The sequence below is a fragment of the Necator americanus genome, chromosome X (assembly GCF_031761385.1).
Source record: "Necator americanus strain Aroian chromosome X, whole genome shotgun sequence".
Classification (NCBI taxonomy): Eukaryota; Metazoa; Nematoda; class Chromadorea; order Rhabditida; family Ancylostomatidae; genus Necator; species Necator americanus.
The window spans coordinates 6,963,717-6,985,261 of NC_087376.1; the positions used below are offsets into that span (position 1 = coordinate 6,963,717).

At 36.8% G+C, this 21,545-nt stretch overlaps 1 protein-coding gene across 2 annotated transcripts in view; it reads right to left on the reverse strand.

The window, feature by feature from the left end:
* Positions 1-21,545, reverse strand: part of RB195_021683 (uncharacterized protein) — a gene marked incomplete at both ends in the record, with an annotated part of 39,383 nt that overhangs the window by 11,006 nt on the left and 6,832 nt on the right. The window contains 12 exons of one of the 2 annotated variants that reach the window (XM_064208548.1): positions 586-675; positions 738-857; positions 946-1,032; positions 1,092-1,166; positions 1,229-1,333; positions 1,404-1,473; positions 3,895-3,998; positions 4,056-4,123; positions 7,340-7,449; positions 7,819-7,921; positions 15,670-15,800; positions 16,727-16,810. In XM_064208548.1, coding sequence (XP_064064429.1) covers positions 586-675; positions 738-857; positions 946-1,032; positions 1,092-1,166; positions 1,229-1,333; positions 1,404-1,473; positions 3,895-3,998; positions 4,056-4,123; positions 7,340-7,449; positions 7,819-7,921; positions 15,670-15,800; positions 16,727-16,810 — 1,147 coding nt within the window. Of the gene's footprint in view, positions 1-585; positions 676-737; positions 858-945; positions 1,033-1,091; positions 1,167-1,228; positions 1,334-1,403; positions 1,474-3,894; positions 3,999-4,055; positions 4,124-7,339; positions 7,450-7,818; positions 7,922-15,669; positions 15,801-16,726; positions 16,811-21,545 lie in introns of those variants that run through there. The other variant, XM_064208549.1, reaches the window with a different exon arrangement.

Here is a 21,545-nt window from a genome sequence, read left to right on the forward strand (position 1 = left end):
GTGCTATCTGTCGACTGAAAATGAAAATGTGTAGTCCTTCCTCTCACTAATATCTACCAAACACATCAAATTTCATCTAATCGATAGTACCATAGTTATTATGGATTCCCCACATGTTACTGGAGAATTCCCTCGAACTTTTTCTTTTCCATGATGAACACATTAACATCAAAATTGCAATTTGAATAAGATTTTGAGGTCAGTGGTCGATGGACTTCAGGAGAAAGAATTTGAGAAAGGATTTCTATATACGGGAGTTTGACCGCATCAATAAAAATCTCGACGCTGACTCTCGGAAATTTCCTAGTTGGATGACCCAGGTTGCATTATTAATAATGAAAAAAGGAAAAAGAAGCAATAAGATAAAGTTGAAAAAAGCAAAATAAATTAGGATACAGCACTACAGGTGTACCACACCACTATTTCAAAAAATAACTTTACACTTTTAATAGAAATCAGGTTTTAAACACTGTGGATTTAATACAAAATACCTCTGCTTTTCACAGAAAAGGATCTTTACGCAAAAAGTTTCGGTAGTTTACAAGCCAAAATTGCTGACTGTAATGAATCATATAATAACTATACCCTAAATGCGGCGCAAACTCCTGCTCCGCTAGATGGTCCAACCATAAGACCTTCTTCTTTGATCAGCTCACGTGTCATTAAGAAAGCTTCCTAAAATAATTGGTTAATTATTCAAAAATCCTATGTTCAATAGATAACAGTTCCTCTCTAACCTTAGAGCGTACGATTTCCATTCCGGTTACATCCGAAAAATTGGCAACAGATGGAAGATTTCCAGTGCTTAGTTCAGGAATCGGCGGAAAGTCTTCATCATGACTACGAACACCGTAAATCTGCAAATTTGCAAGAAAAAAAATGAATTCGGCAGCCGAAGGTAAACAATTCAACAAATTCATCGAAAATGAGAGAACAAAAATAGACCTTTGTTCCAGGATGATGTTGTTTGAAGAATTTTGATATTCCCGTTAAAGCAGCACCAGTTCTTACTGGGACGATCACAAGATCAACCTAAACTATTGACCTAATCAATACATACTAGTTCAGACAACATTATAAATGTTAGATACCTTTGAGTTAAGAGCAGTAACAATTTCATTAGCAGTTGTCTCGTAATGAGTCAGTGCATTGGCTCCAGAAATATTCTGCAGACCATTTTCAATTCAAATGTTTCTACGAAAAAAAAAGCTGAATCATAGAACGAGACCTCATCAAGGAAATATGAATTTGGAATTCCTTCAGCTATGAGTTTAGCGTAAGCATAATGAGAGTCTGGACTCTCCGGAGTTTTACCGTTGTTTGTACGAATCACCTAAACATTAGATTTGTGGAAATATGTTTGAAAAACTATGTAGGGGAATGTCTTTATGATGAATTCTAACCTGTGCATCCAGCGCTGTCATGATATCAGCAATATCGTGTGATGGTCGGTCGGGAGTGACAATAATACACCTAGAAAATTGAACATATAAATTTAAACTTCAAAAATGGAATTTTCTACAAAAGTTGACGTCCAATTCATTTCTGTCTCATTTGTTCTATGTACATCATCGTGGTTTCAATGTGTACATAATTATTATCGCAGTTGACTAAAAGTACCGTATCAAAATTAGCGGTGTCGGAATCTTTCTACGTGTACAGTGTTGCAGCTTATCACTGTGGACGTAATAACGCATCATTCCGCCTGTTGATCCAGCGAAAACGTGAGAACTACTTTGTGTGATCCTATCTTACCTAATCCTATCCTATATCCAATTATTAGGCTGCAGGACGTAGACGGATCCGCTGCCCTCCAACGTCCACAATTCAACTAATGTAACATAAATGAACGGAAGCAGCTGCCCGCCTCGCACAATCGTAGACGCGTTGAGTTGCCTACATTCTTTTACCCATAGTAAGTTGCACACTTGGGAAGACGGGACCACAGAAGGGTGATTTACACGCATTTTTCCGCATTATAAGAGGGAATTGAGCATTACCACTGTTATACTCTCAAACTATACCCGTACCCCTATAGATTAATGAAAAGAGATCTCTTCGTCGTCGATTACAAGATACGTTGCCTACCAACGACTACGCGACCACCAGTGGACCACCCTTGTCGCGATCCCTGCGATCCCACGCGATCTACCTCAAAAACAAGAAAATAAAGAGAGAACATATTTATTTGGATTAAAGGATAAAGGATAAAGTTTCTGGCGCTAATCAATCCGCTTGGGATGCGTTCACTTCAATTCAGAATCTTTTGATGTTTTACGAACGTGTAACTGGCCTATACAATGACTAGCGGGGACCAGCCGATGGGTCAAGTCAGTGTTTCTATCCTCCCAGACAAGTCTGGTACCAATTTATCGACACTGGAGGGATGAAAGGCTTGGTGACCACTAGGGCAGATTCGAATCATCGATCGATTGCGCAGGAAGCGGGACCTCTAACCGCTACACTACACCCGCCCCTAAATGGTATTTGGTTTACCAGCAAAAAAAGTCCAAACCTTACTATTTACTTACTGTATCAATTATCCTCTTACTACTATTTATTCCACTAAGGAAATTACTTGAATTTTTGCACTCTTACTTAGAGCTTATAGCATATTTGGTCACAAACTCAATCTGTGAGTTCTCGCAAAAAAAAGCTTTCATTGGTTCCATTTTCAGGAATCATTGCTCTAAAAATCAAAAACCGCTTATCAATTAGTGCAATCATAGGGGTAATAAAATTTTATCACGTACATTCTCATTGTGCACGGAATATGATTTCGTTGCAATTGAAATACAATAGAATGCTTAAACAAACTCAGAAAGAACAAAGGCCTTGTATATGATAGAAGTGTGTTTATTTTCTTTCTTAACTGTATTGTTCTCGTATGGAAAATAAATGCAAGATTTATAACAGTTCATGCACAAAGTTTTCTTTCCAGGAAAGAGGAAGAAAAAAGATATCCTTTTAGAAAACATATTTTATAGAATATATCTTCGCACAATACGGTCTAACTTCGAATCTTGACTGCTTCTTCGAACATCCTCTGGTTAAAGGCATCACCTCACGAATCTGGAGTGGACCGGATTTCCGGTGGAGTATTCGTATACGGAATCATAGATTATTGAGAGAAGGGTGATTCCGTCCATTTCTTCCTAATTGCCGTAGGAGATGGCCCGGAAGATACGGCTTCGAGCGTTCCGGCGCACTTTTTTCCACAAGGAGTTCGATTGGAGCGCGCCAGTCCTGTGCCCGCGCGCATCTTCCGGGCCCTTTTTTTACGGCAATTAGGAGGAAATGGACGGAATCACCCACCTCTCCATAATCTACAATCCCGTGTACGAATACTCTACCTGAAATCCGCACCACCTCAGATTCGTGGTATTCTGCCATTAAGGAAAGTATCAAAAAAAAAATCAGGAAAGCAGAATATTCCAGTTTCCTACAAGATAAGCGCAAAAAGCAATTACTACCGGAAAATAGCAGAAATTATTAACACTATTGCTACTAATTTTTTTTCATGTCTAAACTCAAATATTTATCCTGTAATATAGCCAACGCTGATGATGTTCACACTAGTGGACGTGACGTGCGTGCAGCAAAGCACGTTCTTGTTACATACATTCTCTTTTTTCCCTACCATTCACCGATCGAATACACATCGCGCTGGCCCTCTCGAAGTATTCGCTACCGATCTAACATAAGAGGTTTTTTTATTGTCATATCAAGCAATTTTTGAAATAAAGCACTCCAAAATTTAATCATTTGATGGGAAACAGTAGGGACCAAGTATACTGACAATGCAACTGTTTGTTTTCTAACGCAATTGCTCTTCCTGTCATATATGAACGTACAACTTATCGAGAAGATTTCGAGGAATAAACAAAATATTACTTGTATCCTTTGACAGCGCAAACTAGAGCGATACTGATAGCAATATTTCCACTTGCCGGTGCGATCACTGTGGCGCCTTTTTTCAATCCATGTTGTTCGGCTACCTATCAGAAACGTGAAATTAGATAGAATATTTAGGGCACAAAACAAATTTTTCGGACCTCAATCATGCGAATTGCAGAACGATCCTCCAAAGAACCTGCCACATTGAAATACTCCAGTTTCAAATCTGAAATTAATTCATTTTAAAACCTATTATTGAATAAGGTTGACAACTACCTTGTACTCTTACAGACAATGAATTCTTCCTAAGTTTGCAAAATTACTATTTGTAGTATTTAACCAGTATTCTTTGTAGCAGTGTTCACTGTTCTTCACAGTGCGCTTTTCATTGTTCCGTAGATGAGCACATACAGATATTCAGGGTGAGAAAAATTTCACGAATTTAAGTGACTTCGTGCAAGAACACAAAGGCGAGACAGTAGCTATGAAATATTACTTTAAATTTTAAAATTTACGAACAAAAAATCCATAGAATTCATGCCAATTCTATTTGGAAAGTCTAAAATGAGGCTTCTATCAAAAATCTTCAGAAATTCATATGGAATTTGGAAAAGGATGACTTCTGCTAAAGACAGGGTTTTCCCAGGGTTCATAGACACTTATGTTTACAGTAAGTACGGAAAAAGTTCAGTGTTCTTGACTAAAAAGAAAATCCCTATGATTATTCAGGGCAAAAGAGCGAATCAACTCATGTCAAATCCTTATGTCTCTGTGTTCGAATATGTCGTTCATCCGTCATATTCGATCTTTTTTTTGGTTTTCGAAAATCCGATACGTCTTCTTTAGTGGCAGCCAAGCATTTTTCTTTTTCAGACAACGACTTTGCAATATGAGTGTCTTCTTCAGCTTTGGGTTTGGTGTAACTTCATAAATACACGTAAAAATTCCTCCGAAAATTGTTCACGATAAGAATATTGTGTTTGCTTTATTGCACACACATTGAACGATTAAACCGTTTGCCTTCGTTAATTACTTATTTTGTTAAGAATTTCTGCATATTCATTGTAATTATAAATTTCTTGTCGAATTAATTTTTGATCCAATTGAATTTCCTCCAGACATTATCAACAAGATTTTTCTGGCGTATATGTCAGCATAGAATTTTTTTACTGTGCGCAACTATTGAGCAGCTTAGCAGAGGACCTAATCTTTTAGCGATGAAATTAACGAAAAATGACACTCAGAAGATTAAACTGTTATCTTCTAGATACCTTAAGTAAACAATGTAATTTCAGTTCCTGACTGATATGCCGATAGGAATCCGTATTTACTTATTAGTGACTGTCATAGGAATTTCTCTCCAAGGAAAAGAGAGACAAAAAGAAAAAGTGGAGCGGCGAGGAAGAGTGATGCTCGATAATTCGCAAATGAAATCAGAAATAAATTTGAATGATATATCTAACTACTTAGAAATACTGACAAAAATATTAGGTGGTGAAGAGAAGAATGAAAAAAAAAGAAACTTTTTCTCCGTATATTCAGAATGTGTTATGTCTTTAGATTAATATGATCTCTACCAGTCTTCAGTATTTGAATTTGCAAGAGAATTTATTACAACATACAGGCATGAGGGTTCTAGATGGAATAAAACTGTCATTTCTGCTATTTTTTAGTTCCACCAAAAAAGCAAAGCTCCTCATGTAAAAATGGGATTTCCTCAGCCAAAATAAATCGATTTAATTTCCTAGTTCTCTCACTGAAATTTATATGTTGTACAAATCAAGCATGATTTTTCTAAATGAATCTTCTCAAAATATCACAAATGATGTGGCAAGTATTTTTTGCTTATCCCCCTTCTTACTACCATGCTAAGCGCCTGCGTTTTTGCACACCGCGTAACAAGACCCCATGCTACTTCCAACTAGAATAACTAAGATTCTGGGCTCATAGTAGGTCCACTGACGAGAAACCGTGCATCGTAAAACGGCTCCATGTAACTTTCTTTCGTATCTCTTTGTATAAGTCTATTTCGGATACGTGAAGACGTCTACAACGACGTCAAAGAACAAGAATCATTACCAATCCTATTTCATAGAGAGGATAATGGAATGAGGAGAAGGAGGAAGAACAGGAACAACGGAAAGATATAATAAACTTATAAATGATAACTGAAAATCATTATAACGACTTAACGGCAGCATATCATCAAAACAGAAGGTGTTAGGATGTCCCCAGGAATAGATAGGAGGAAGATGTAGGTCACTAATTATATGCGTGATCATGTTCAATTCCTTCTAGCAATTAGGAAAAAGGCGTGTGAAACAGCTTTGATTGCATCCGTGTCCTCAACGATGTTACTTGTTACGCGATAAAACGCGGGCAATTCCGTTATCTTCCAACGTTCAAAATTCGACTAATGTAACCCGAATAAGGAATAGAAGCTCCTAATTCCTAATCACAGGTGCATTGAAGATTCCCATCGTTCTACTACACACTATAAGTTTTATTGTGAAGACGGAAACCGTATGGGTGTATCACAAGCTTTTCTTCTGGATTAGAATTGTGAGCGTGCCCGTCACAGCGCCACACCTGACTGAAACTCTATTTTTTTTTTGAAAGAGAGATCTCGACATCGTCAATCTAACGATGGACAGCCTTCAACATAAGTGTGTCTTATGTTGAAGCGGTAGACCGCGACGCGAGCGCTGCAATGCTGTTTGTCTTTGACCACGTCATTGACTTCACAAGGTTACACGCGTATGGTGTAACATGAATGCTGAACCGAACTTTTAAATTTACACGATAAACATTCTTAATATTGCGGCTTCTTTACTGGATTTTCTGATTTAGTTACGCGCATGGATTATCTGCCGTGAGATTACATTGTGAGATCCAGTATTTGTAAAACTTTTCAATGAAACATCCTTTATCATTACAGTATATTTTTCCATTATTATAGTTAATTTCAATGTTAGCGTGTTCTACTACACTTAGTGCTAGAAATAATCTTCTGAAGCATAAAATCAGACTAATAAGTAGTCAATTACTAGTCAGCTCCAAACGGTTAAGCCGATAACAACGTGACTTAGTAGAGTAACAGGTGACACATTGCTAAAATGATTCTTTTTTTCTCCAAATGTTAGCTCAAAGAACATGAATCCGTTGTACTAAAATCATTTCAATTCACAATATCCAAAGTCCATAATTTGATTTCAGCGAACAATAGACCTCATTTAGTGACTTCTGTCTCTTTTGACAAACGCAAAAATTTCCGTTCGGCTATCTTATCAAATGCACATTAACACGGAGAATTCAACCGATCAAACCGTCAGACTGTCAACGAAACCGTAACTTTTCTTACAGAGCGTTAAGATATTAGAGATCAAATCGCCAAATAGATTTGGATCGAACAGTGCGAGGGAAATGCAGAAAAAAAACTTACAAATATTGCACTTCAATGATTTCTTTTCTGGAATTCGATTAAGTTTCGATAGAGGTGTATTCCCGTTCGCCTCAAGGATATTGTTGAACCATTTCGTTCTCGGTTTTGGCCTAGAAATAAGGAGCCTCATTTTCCTGAATATTTTTCTAGACCAAAATTAAAAAAGAAAACTTTTTCAAGGACTTTCAGCTTTGTTTCTCCCACATATTTAGAAATGTGGTGGTTTTCTTCTAAATCGGTGAATGAAAATTTCTAGCATATGAATGAATAGAGTAATTTGTTATCATTTTTTAAGATTATAAATAGAAAAGAAATGAGTATAGTGTCCTCAAAGCATCAATACCAAAACCAAAGAGCTGCATTATTAACTCTACAAACGAAATAAACAAAAATGAATTGGAAAAATTTAAACCAACTCGAAAAATAGCAGAGAAGATTGGAAAATTGTTGAAAAAAGGTATTAACGAAAGTGTTCTCACTGTGGCTTCATGGATTCAATTTTCATCCCGTCCTGTACAATTGTGTATCCATCGCCATTTTCTGACCAAGTGATTTTAGCAGCATGCATATCGTATGCCATGTCTGAGATTATTTTGAGTTCAAAAGGTACGAAGTCCAGAAACCCGAACAAAACACGTTTCTATATACAGGTTCTCAATAACAAAAGCAATGATACTTGGAGAAAAGTTCAACAGAAAAGCATTTTATCCAACAAGTTTATCTTGGCACGAAATCAGCTTGCGATAGATTGCGATAGAACGATAAAATGAAGAAAGAACGAGAAAGATAACTGAAAAAGTGTAGCAAGACTAATGCACGAATTATTCACAATAACGGTAAAAATCCACAAGACAGGAGCATGGAGCATCGGCGGCCGGAACGTTGCAAGTGACTGATAAGGAGGAGAATGATTCTAAAGTGATTAGAAAATTTAAAATCAGTAGATTAGACAACGACAAGAAGAGGATTATTCAAATGCAATTTAAGATGCTGTTGATTCCGGTAAATTGGAAGTTTCTTTGTGAAAATTCTCCGTTTACTAGTGTTTTGTGCCATTCTGTGTAACAGAAAAAAAAAGAACATTGCAGTACTTTCATCATGAAGTTTCTAAGGGGGGTGTAAAACGTTGATAATCAACGAAAAAATGTTTTAACCATTTATAAGAAGGATTTCGTGCAACACGTGCTACGCTGGGTCCTCCAACGAATTGAAAAGTTTCATGAACTTTCCGAGAGAAGTGAGAGTAAGAATAAAAGAAGAGATCAACAAGGTTAACAAGGATACTCCAGGGTTTGCAAGGAACAAAATTTACAAGGATATTCCTATCAGATAGAGACCGTTTGTTCTGGTGGCGAAAAAAAAAGTGTGTGTGGATCCGCGTGGCAAGCAGTTGCGATGTACTCATCCACAAGGACACATTGATCAGTCCTAGGAACCGTTCCGATCAATGTTGTGCGTATGAAGGACACGGAAGTGTAACAGATAGTGGCCCGCAGCGCACGTGATTAACAATGAGTGAAGAAAATCCTGGAACAAATCCGTTTTACTTGACGGTACAGTTCCGAAATTATCCACTCCTTCTCATTTTATGGAATGACTGATAACAACTCCAGAAAAGAATCGCTGGTCATCAAGGAAATTTGAATATGACACGTGCACACATCAAAATACCAGAACTAACGATTTTTAACAATTCTTCTTGATTCACAAACAATTCACGAAGAAAACTAAAGAATACTTTCTAAGAAGGAAATGAAGAAGAGGAAAATCTGATTGGAAAAAGGAAATCATGGGAAATGTTGTAGATAAGCTAATTTTACAGCCTATTCGTATAGGCTATCAAATTCGTATCCCCGTTAAACTGAGCAGGTAATCAATATCGATGATGGTGGGTCAGATTAAGAAGTAAATGAAAAAAAAAACTATAGTATACGAGGATTTCAAAAAATTATCAGGAAAAATAAGGGAAGAGAGAATGAAGTATTGTTCCAATGAGAACTAATCTATTTTCTTCGTATAGATTTTAAGGTAGAATAGTTCAGAAAAGAGTTTAGAAACGATAATGATGAGATCATGATCTACGACTTCTCTGCGAACAGAAGATCAAGGTGAGTTGAGCCGTTTGAGATGAGAATTATCGTACTAAATATGAGAAAAATAAATAGTTCTTTCAACATAACCGAATTAAATAATTAAATAATTATAATTATAATTTTAAATTAAATAATTAAATCTAACCTATACCTTGTTCTGAAAAAATGTAGGATAGAACTCTGGAAAAAAAGAATTTGAAAAACGACTTTTTCTTAACAGGTGTTGTTCACGTCTTTATAGAATAGTAACACAAAAATTTCGAACATCCTCCAAATGTATGAAAACTATGTGTTACGTGTAGTAATAAGAAATATTCGGGTAGAATTTTTCATTTTTAGAATCATGAAACGATCACCACATTCGATCAAAAACATCTCTTCTATCGATAAACACAGGAAGTAAAGTGAAAGATCACCTTGGACAGAAAGAAAGGTCATTTGAACAGACCGATTAGTTTTTTCTATGGATTGTCCTGAATTTTTCATGTAGTATAGCATATTTCTAATGAACCTCTGTATCTCCAGTCGGCTAATAATTTTTTGTAGAGATGTAGCACTTCCAAAAACCAATATATAAGTGCTAAAACAGGATTTAAATGTAGAACACATCTCAAAAAGTTTGATTTCCACTTGAAAAGAATATATTTCAGATTTAGATGAAAATTTCCCATATGTTTACAATAAGCATGCTTTGACATATTTTCACAATTTTTATTTTTTTTTTTTTGCTTTTGGCATATTTTCACGAAAATCTACATGATTATTATCGAAAACAATTTTATTCCAAACTTCTGCATTCAATAGCTTCCACAAAGTAAAAAAAAAACTGTGCACAACTTGCAAAAATACTACAATTCTCTTTAAAACAATGTCTGTTAAGTTTAGTCAAAGAAAAATGAATATTGATCGAAGTTTGTAGTAGATCATCAAAGATGTTGATCTACGATGATTTACACGGCTACCGTGAAAAATTTCCGTCATAATAAGTAAAACTTCTATGAAGGACATCTAATTTTACATTCAGTAAATCCAGTTTCAGAATGAACATGGGAGTAACAACTAAAGTGCATAGTCCCTTAATCCTGTTCACACTGAAAATAAATGAATTTCGCAACCATAACAGAAGCTGGTTCATTATTTCTTATAAAATATTTGTGGAAAAGTTTTCAACCATAGAGCACAAGTTGTCAAATAAGCGAAAAGGGAGGGATCAACGAAACACACATATCGGGAAACGCTACGTTGTTTAATATTTTAGCACCTCCAGAAATTTCTTCTTTATAAAGAAAGAGGAAAAACGATAGTACTAAGAGTAATTGAGGTCTTAAGTATACACGTTGGTTATTCTACCTTGAATTTATGAGTGGAATGAATGGAACTGTTTCAAATTTTTGAGTAAGAATAATATTTGTATTTTCTGAATCGTCCTGAGATAAATAAGACATTAATTCCTACCTCAAAACTTTATCATTTTATATTTGCATAGATTAGGACCAAGTATGTATGTGTTTGGCAGTTTCTCCAGAATAACAATGATTCCGGAGAAAGAGTGCTAAACTGCTATCAGTCTCGGGCGTACTTAACATCTATAACTTCACTGAAGTTCATTTTTAGGTGAAGGTGAAGACTAAAGGTCACCAATAAAATGAAAATGATCAATGGTTGTCGGCGGGTCTTGGATCATAAATCATCGACCACAAAAAAGTGAAGTCTGTAACTATATTTATCTGAGGATGAGTAACAATACTATTGATTTTTAAAATTCCTACCAATTATTTCCAATTCGGAAAGTTATACTACAATAGTTTTTTTAAAATAATATGCTGTTAAGAAATTATCAATGATCCATTCTCCATAACTAAGGAAGGTTTATAAGGATTCTTTAAAGTGATGGATTTTAAGTACAAAGGAATCTTGAAGATCTTAAAAACTATTACAAAAAAATTTAATGAGGTATTGTCAAAAATGAAAATCATGATGATATATGTAAAGTAATTGAAAAGACAAAGTACATAGCTTGTAACACGAGGAATAGAAAAACAACAAAACTGGTTTTCTGGATGATTACTGATCGACAGTTTTTTCTTTCGAATCACAAATCAATTTTGTCGGAATAGAGCATTACGCTTCTTGATATATCTAAGTACATAATAACAATTATTTATACAGTTTCGGTCTTATTTCTGTTGAAAAAAGTCTTCAAAAAATTAAATAAGATATTTCTGAAAAAAAATCGTTGTCAAAATAAACTTTTGTTCATTGTACAGTTATGGATGTTTCTAGATAGATAAGTTGATAAATATGTTTTTACGCATGTTTGCTTCACTTACTCAGTATATTTTCCAATAATTAAATAGTTGCATCGTTTTTTAGCTAACAACACATAGGTGACCTCATGAGGAGGTCAAAATCAGAGCATTACGATTAGGTCAATTCTCGGCTGACCTTTCTTGTGCCTTCTTTCAATGAAATAGATGAGAAACGATGTGAAAAGTGGTTTCAATGGATTTTTTTTTGGATTCTTGAAGAAGAATATGGAATCACTTTCAATGTCATGCAACGAAATGTCGGATAGCAAAATATCAGAGATGAAATGTGTGATAAAAATTTAAAAACGTTACAGACGATGTGAATTAAAATGATTCATATGGTTGTCTAGTTTATTTTGTGCGTAAAAATATCACTGTTGGAGATTTCGTAACATGAATCCACGAATTTGTGCATTATTTGTTATCGACATTTCGATGACAAGTGCATCATATTATAAAATCAAAATAAAAATAGGAAAAATGGGTATTTTGTTCAAACTACACCAATATTAATCATCAAATGTTATGAAGAAAGAAAGAAAAGGTTTAGGTGTAAAAAATGGAGTGAGATGTGTGGAATTAAACACTCCAAACGTTCATTTTTTTATTTAAAAAGAACGATTAATAATGACAGTACAGTACTAATAAGTGCAGAACGAGGGCAATAGAGTCAACATACGAGATGAATTGATTTGTTTTCCACAACTCGTTAACTACATAGGTGAACTTTCAGCTGAGGTCACTTAGAAATTCACCTCAATTTTTCACCATCTCGTCAATGTTATTGTGAGCTAAACTTAGAGCCTTTCCGAATGATAAACATAAGGCTCGCTAGAGAAAAAAGTATCTAAAAGTTCATAGCTGAGGTCACAACTTCGAATTTTTTTCCTACGCTCCTACACTATTTGTGGTCATATATTCCCTTTTCTATACATATATATATATATATATATATATATATATATATATATATATATATATATATATATATATATATATATATATATATATATAATTTCTACACCTGTAAAACGTTTGCACGAAGTGAGCACACTTGTGCACTTTGTGGTGAATATGTTTTAAAACTGAATAAAAAGAAGTATTTGTAAAAATTTTAGTGCGCTAACCTAGTATTGTGGCGCACAAGGCTCTGGAGGCTTTTTGGATCCACTCCAAAGGCCCAAAGATGAATCGCAGGGAGGAACGTTTCTGCATCATGCGGGAACTCGCGCCCTATTTAAGGCTGATATTTGATTGCGCTAGTCACCACACAACAGGTATCTAGCAGTGACAGGATAGTCAGCTGATCCTAATGTACGATGTTATCTTCTACTGATAGCTATGAGGCCCAACAGTAAACGTAGGACTTTCTTTGTTGGCCGGATAAGGCGTTTGATCGGATTAATCACCCTTTCAGGCTCTGAAGAAGGCGATATTAACGTTAGCCCAGAACGTTAGCCACGAATAAAAGATTGTGACAACCTCGTGTCCGGCTCAATTAAAGAAAACAATCATTGAAACATCAACATGCCGAGGTTTATCGAAAGTTGCAAATAGTGAATAAAAAGAATTTTAGAATACTTCAATCTTTTCTCCAAAAATGTTGTAGAGATAGTGTTTATATAATCAGAAAAAAGGAGAAATTTTTCGACTACAGTGCTATGAATCATCAAAACGGTTCCAAAAACAAAAAAGCTACGTATCTTTTAACGAAAGTACATTCCTATGTAGGAATGTTTTCTTCATACATTTTTTATATGCACAGCTGTTAACATCACATTCCGATGCGAGACACATTAAAACTTTGTTTGAACATCTGTGCTACGACGATTATATCCCTTCATCTTTTTCCAATAATTAAAGTGGATCGTACCAATAAATTCATTATTATATGTAATATTTCGAATGCTTAAAAATCTCATCTGATATGTTATGCAGCAGTAGTAAAGTGGATTTGTTGTGATTTTTTTTCACATTCTTGTTGAATTCAAATAAGAAATAAAGATATTAAAAAATGATAAATAAATAATAGTATGGAAACTAGTAAGATGCAAATCGCCTCCCGTATAGTGAAATGTCGTCGGGAATAAATGAAAAATTTCGATTTATCAGAGTGTTACAGATGCTGGCCAAAGTTCCTCGATAAGCATTAACTCTACTTTATTTAATAATAATTATTACTTGAATCGTTTATTATTCACTGCACTACACTCATCACCTTACCACCGTATGTGGTTAATGTCTGCACACCACACCCGCCCACTTGAAGAATCTCTATAACAGATTTAGGAAAAAAGAAAAGGAAATAGGAGGATCAATCAAAGGATATTTTTATTTCTTGTAGGAGAATTTTATGATTATAAATAATATAGCTCAAGCTTACTTTGTAAAGATCTGCTTGAAATAAATAAAACGAGCTACAAAAAGTTCATATACGCTTGATAAACGCCATGGACAGTCACACCACCTCCGGTTAGGTAAGGTTTGTCAAATAAAGTCTACTTCCGAGTCTATTTTCACACAATAATCATTATAATTGGCTTCTAAAAACGGGTGGATTACTGTAGGATGAGATTGCTGGACTTTATCTTATGAAATGCTACATAGAATAAACAAAGCGACCGATACAATAACTTCGTTGATGCATGATAGATGTCTTTGGTAATCGTTTCTCCGCTGACTAAAACATGGTCGTGGAGTATAGTGCATTTTCAGAGATGGATCACAGAAAGTCAAGATTTAAAACAATATTTCTGATGGAGCACTTTTTTTTTGAAAACTTGCCCACATTGAAGGTAACTATGGATAATCTCGTCATTTCAGTTGAAAAATCGGCGAAAAACAAGGGAATTATATCATATGGGACATATTTCTGGAAACCACTTGGTAACGGCTGCCAGTTAATACTTACTCATAACTTTGTTAGGGTCAAAAGGACACGAACACGGTGAAGTTGCGTGAGCGGCTGCTCTCGAACCTGTCCATAGCGGTTGGAATCGAGGGGGACTATCGTGAATTGCAGCAATGTACGGTGGCGGCAAGGATCCTCACTCGATCCTAACCGCTACGTTCCACTGCAACGCTTCGAGCGCAACCCCTACGTAAATGCACCGTGCTTCATGTCGTTTTGACTCTATTATACTTAATAACATATTACCTACGTTTACCCGTTATTTGTAACAACTAATCACATGTCATTTATACTTGATACAGCTAATATTAACTGACATTTAAATTAACACCAACGACTGTTACCATAGTTATTTATAGTTTTATTTAAATATATGTCACTATGCAGTAAATCAATATAACTGTTACACTTACCGATGACAAATACTGGTCAGTTCATTTTTGCCAAGCAAAGAGATCTGTCACGTGATTACTGCATTGACATAAAATATTTAAACAATATTTATTAACATGATCTACCCAAATACTCAGCATTGCCAGTTTTCCACACCATCTTGCATTGGAAATATTTCTTTATTTAACTGAATACACTAAAAGTTGTGCCACACATACAATAACGAAGATAAACGTTGATCACATCTTTTATCATCTTATATCTGTCTAACTTGTACCATATCCTTGTCTTTTATTATCTTCACTTGTGGATCCTAGAGCAACAATTACATCCCTACTAATGTAACGCGAACCAAAAGCGAAAAAAAGACACGTGATGAAGACAATAACGGATCCTGAAGCGAAGAACGAAATTGTGCAAAAGTGATTCAGAAACTATTGATCAAGGCTTTATATACAAGTAGCAGCTCTGTTTTAATTATTGGATGATAATCCTCATTTCATTGCTTCCCATTTGTTTCAATCACATAACAATTATGAAATCTTTTGATGTGCTTCTACGTACAAAATGAAAATGAACATCGCAAAAATAGAAAGTGCATACATATGTACGATTTGAACTAACCATGGTCGTCTTCTATCGCATCGCAGTATCCAGAAAATCTCATCTCTCTTCTTACATGTTTATAAACCTCTCTAGAGATCCTCTGTCCTCGTTTCAATTCAACTTTTGCTCTTATATAAATTTCCTCAGTCCTGGAGGAGATCAACATTTTACAACATTGTACCGATGGTCATATTCTAAGTTTTTTTTTACTCGATTCCTAGTATTAGTAGTATCAGGATCCCTGATGGTTAAAATTTTGACCTTATGAAGTATTTTTCTGGAAGTTAAATTGTTTCAGGATTGTTCAGATATTCAACGACTCTCCAGTTAGGGTATTCTATAGAACTTCTGTTGCACATCGCTAGTCAACATCAGAAAATATTTTACGTGGGATAGTAAACTGGTTGATAGTCGAATTTAAGCAACAGCCAAGATTGTTAACAAAATTTATTACGGCTAACGTTTCGGCGTTGTCGCCTTCGTCAGAGCCTTAGTAGCCGCGTTGCCGTGATGTTAGCGGATATCCGCGTGGTGCTATCGCTCCGCTGACGAAGGCGACAACGCCGAGACGTTAGCCTAATAAATTTTGTTAACAATCTTGGCTGTTGCTTAAATTCGACTATCAACAAGTTGCTATCTCTATGCCAAGATTCAAGGAAAGTCGAACTTTCGCACTTCTAGTAAACTGGTCCTTTTTATCCAAAAATTTTAGCCTAGTGTTTGTCTCGGATATAAGAGGCCATTTGTTCACAAGGATAAAATTCTTTCTTTTAAAAGATGTGAAAAGAACCAGTGTTTCAGAGTTTCAACTCACATTTGACATTACGCGAAGTATGAATCAGGAGTCAGGATTCAGAACTGTGGCCAAAGAACTCATTTACAATTATAACTTACCATAGATCACCTATTTTTCTTTTAAAAAAATGTTTAATGACATCAAATCTTTTACATAGTACCACTGCTTACCGTTCTTTAGATCTAAAAGATTGTCTGGACTAAATATTGGCTTTCACACCTGTGGAGCAGTGGTAAGAGATCACCACAACGTCGGCTCAGTCATTGGTTCGATACCAACCTATGACCAACTAAAGCTCTCCAGCTTTCCGTGACAGAACTGATCACGAAATCGATAGCACTGTTGTCGGGGAGGATATGAACACTGAATTGACACATTGGTTTGTTCTCGCCATTTTATAAGTCACATACGTTCATTCATCTCTGCGATTCGAGATTGAAGCCGAACACGTTGGCGAATCCAAAAAAGACTGAGCAACATAAATCTTCTCTCCTTCTAAATATTTGCCTTATAATCCAGTTTTTAAAAGACATATGATCTTAATTTAACCGCCACAAAAATTAAGGTATGTGATTTTAGTAGTATGTATGGTACATCTCCCTCTTTTCTGGATGAGATGATGAAAATGAAAAATGTCTGAAGGTTTGTTGTTGTTATTGGCATTGTGTTTGCGTAACACCAAACAAAGACTCTCCTAATCCTTTCCACGTTGATTCAGCCATCTTCAAATGAGTAGGTAGATCCCTCAAAAACATGAGAATTTTGTTGCGTAAGATGTTTTAATATGTTTGTTTTGTACATTTGTGAGTATTTGTTCACCGATGAAGATTATCTAACATTTTATACATACCGAATTGTCAAGCGAACTCAACAGAGAAAAAAAAAAGATCAGCACAATATCGGTACACGTTTTAAAATTGAAGATCAGTGAAGTTATAGGTGAAAAAAACAAAAATCCGGAATAACGTGACGTACACAGGAAAAGTGAAGTAGGACAGATGAAAGGTAAACAGCATAGAAAGGTCTCACAAAGAAAAACAAATCATGTTAAAACAATGTAACAAACAATAAAAAGCGGTAATCCTAGTTGATTAGGAAAATTTTTATTCTATTCAGTCATCGGAAAGCAGCTAAAACAACAATAAGCACCCGAAATAGCCTTCATTGAAAAATGAAGGAAATGTATTAGTTGAAGTAAAAAGTCCTGACTTTTTTGCCAGATGTCATCAGTAAGCCATGTCTGACGATGTAAATATCAAATCGGGTCATACTATACGGTTATTTCATGGGACGCTTTAAAAAAAGTTCATTATCAGTTGTATGTTTGGTGGAGCCAGTTATAAGTTGCAGCGTTTCAAAATGGAGGTAAAAAAAAGAGAAGATTCGATAAATGTTTCACTACCGCTACGACCAAGTTGGAAAGTCGGAACAAGTGCCAAAAAAAAATTGTGCTGTTTACGGACCTAATACAGCATCGAACATGCAACAGCAAAGCGGTGGTTTCAACCATTTCGTTCCGGAAATATATGGACGTCGAAGAAGAGCCACGCTTTGGTAGTCCAATCGTCGAATATGTCGATAAAATCATCCACTATGAGCTCTTTTTTGGGTCAAACACTCAACTCAGACCTCTTTTAACCGCAACTGATCAGATCGAAGCATGCGATCGACCAGAAGCAGCCAGAATTGTCCAGCAGGAAAGGTGTTATGTTCCATGAAAACAACGCCAGTGTTGTTCACGGAGCGTCAGAAGCTCCATGAGCTTGGACTGGTGGTTTCACCGCACCTGCCGTATAATCCAGACACGGTACCAAGCGATTTTGACCTGATCAAGCAAATGCAAAATTTTCTTGATGGTACAAAACTGGCCTCTTCATCAATTGCGAAATTATGAAATAAAATGGACAAAATTTGTCGAAGAGAGCGGTGCATATTTGATCTAAGTCGGTTTGTAAATGTAAATGTACGATCATCTCTGCTCTGAGGAAAATTAATCAATTATCTACCCGATGAGCGAAGGTCACTGGCTCTGTTGGTAAAAGGAGGAAGGAAACTAATGAACAACCTAATAATATGTGAGAAAACAGCTTTCCAGAAGGAGATCCTTTGCAGACGATATATCTTTGGCCAGATTGAATGATTATTCGATCATTGGATCGGTCAGTGGTGAACCAAATGATTGCAACGTGTTCGAGAAGTCGATATTTCGCTCTTCTTCGAACTTATTTACGACAAGTCGAATACTCGAAACTTTGCAGAGAGTTTCAGAAACAGTACGAGTGTATAAATTTTTGAAAAAAAAAACTAGTTGAATCTCGTTAAACCGTTTCACTTTTCGCTCTTCTTCGACCATTCGGTCTGACAATCGAATCGCTAAATCGAGGTTGGTCAAGTTCTCTTGCTGACACCTAGAAAACGAGAAAAGCTTGGGGTTACTGATAGTTCAAGTGGGATAAGGATTATAATTAACAGTAGTAACACGAGTAATACCACATAGGACCTAAATGATCAGAATGAATGTTACCGTACCTTTCCCACACCACTTTCCAATGTGCTGCAATTTTGTGAGCATCGTTTCCGATTTACACCGAATCGATAAAGGAACGGATTGATGCACGTACTGAAAATAGGTGGATTTATTTCTAATTAGAAATTTTGTTATCACTACTATTACTTTCGAGTTCTTGCTCAAGAATACATTATAATTTTCAAAATGATAAAGTGATTTGCTCAATTTTGCATTAAAAAAAAAAACAATATATTTGGCTTTCCTACCCCTCCCCCTTGCCATTGATCTCCCTCATTAAAGGGATCACAGCCAGTCAAAGACATCACCCCACGAATTTGTGATGGTACGGGTTTCAGGTGTGTTATGCCTATATGGGATCGTAGATTATGGGGAGAAGGGTGATTCCGTCCATTTCTTTCTAATCGCCGTGAAAAACGGCGGAAGATACGGTTTCAAGCGTTCCGGCGCGCTATTTTCTACAACGAGTTCGATTGGAGCGCGCCATCCTTGTGCACGCGCCGCATCTTCGTCGCTTCTTCGCGGTCGTTTTTACGGCGACTAAGAAGAAATGGACGGAATCACCCTCCTCTCCATAATCTACGACCCCGTATAGGAATTCTCCATTTGAAATCCGTACCACCCCAGATTCGTGTTGTGATGCCTTTAATCGCGACGCTACGTGGCGCTCAGGAGGCGGATAGGGGTTTAACAGTATAACAAAAGCGACCCTGAGACCCAGATCGATTCAAAGACTGGACTCCGTGTTTCCGCTCCATCAGTCTTGACTTAAAAGCATCCGCCCAAGGGCGTATTGACTGGAAGGTGCAAAGGAGAATGTTTGGAATCGCCTCCAACAAATAAGCTACATTTGTCCATCCGAGAGAATGCCACGTCCTTCTACAAAAAGGAACTGGAAGCCTGCAACTTGCTTACGGGCTCTAAAATCTAATTCAGAAAACAGTAATAGGAAAGTCTCCTGACATCGGAGGAAAGCTGACATAGCCAGGAAGGATGTGATTCCTAGAGTAACCTAAGCAGCAGAAAGGGAAAAACACTAGGATGACAGCCTGTATTTATGACTCACGTACGCTCGCATCGAAAGCGACCACCGAAGATTTCATGAGTAAGCAGGTTACGTACGACACCATTGGAGTATCCGAGATGAGACGACCTCACCCACTAAGTGCCGTATACGACACCGGAGAAAAACCTCTCCTGCGCACGTGCAGCAGTAGAGGAGTTCGTGGAGTTGGTATCCACGTCAACGCAAATATGGCAATGAATATAGACTCTATTGAACGAATTGCGAGTTTTTACAGATGAGCAGATGTGGACCAACATCAGCTGCGACTGCCTTCGTCGCTTACGTTCCAACATCAACTTATGATGAAGACGAAGTAGAAACGTTCTAAACAGACATAGAGAAGCTTGACAGGACCACCGCACCTTCCACAAGGTGAATGGGAGCGATTTCAATGCCAAAATTAGACCCAAAGGAACGTTTGAAGAAATGCATATAGAGAACCATGGAAATTTTCCATTCTACAAGCCTTTCTTTTTCTGGGTGTTGGACGTGGTAGTCACACGATGAAGGATACCGCAATGAAATTGGTTACATCATTGCTGATAAAAGGCTTTGCCTAACGTATTTAATATTGTACCAAAGAGATTGGATCATCGCCTCGTATGAGAAAGATTTCTCTTCACAAGGAGGAGAGAGAAAACTTCAAGATTGATAAAGCGAAGTTCCAGACCTATCATCACTGAAGCCTCTTTACCTCGCTAGCCCACACCTGGGAAGATATCGCAATGGTCGAGGACGAATATGACTGACTTGCAAAATACTTTCGCGACTGTACTAGGAAAGCGAAGAGATTCAAAACCGCCAAGAGACGCATATCTCCGGTAACTTCAGACTTAGTAGGTAAGCGTGGTGCTGCACCAGCTGCAGGCAGCTATTAAGTCACGTCCGTGCTCAAGAGGCTTTGTAGAGAAAAGAAAAAGGAGACTTTAAAGAAAGAATACCACCAGTTTTGGTGGCGGCAGGACAAAAACGAAAGCTTTCCGGCACCCAATTAGAACACCTAAAGTTCAAGAAAGGGGATGGACAAGGTCATCCACTACTTCTACTCAGATCTTTTCGGCAGCTACGACAGCTGGTCTCTTCACCGTTCGACAGGTTATCCCATATCTCTTCCTAAGTCTGACATGTCATTATGTCGAACTCCACTCGGACTCGACAGAATGGAGACTGAACCTACGAACAACATACCGCCAGTCCTTATCAACACACTAGCAAAGCCCTTCACTCGTTCTCCGTAGAAATAGAAAACCAGCAAAACCGTCATCCACAGAAGAGCACCGGTGAAGGGTACCGCGATGAAATTGCTAACATCATTGGCATGGTAAACATGCTGGTAAAAGGTTTTACCTGACGAGTCTGCTGTTGTACCGAAGGGATCGGATCATTGCCTTGTTTGAGGAAGAATTCCTTGCCTGATGGATTTCCTGTTGTATGAGAAGCGATGTCTACATGACATCCGTGAATACGCCCAATATTCTTACTATCCGTTATCTACAAGCTCTTCA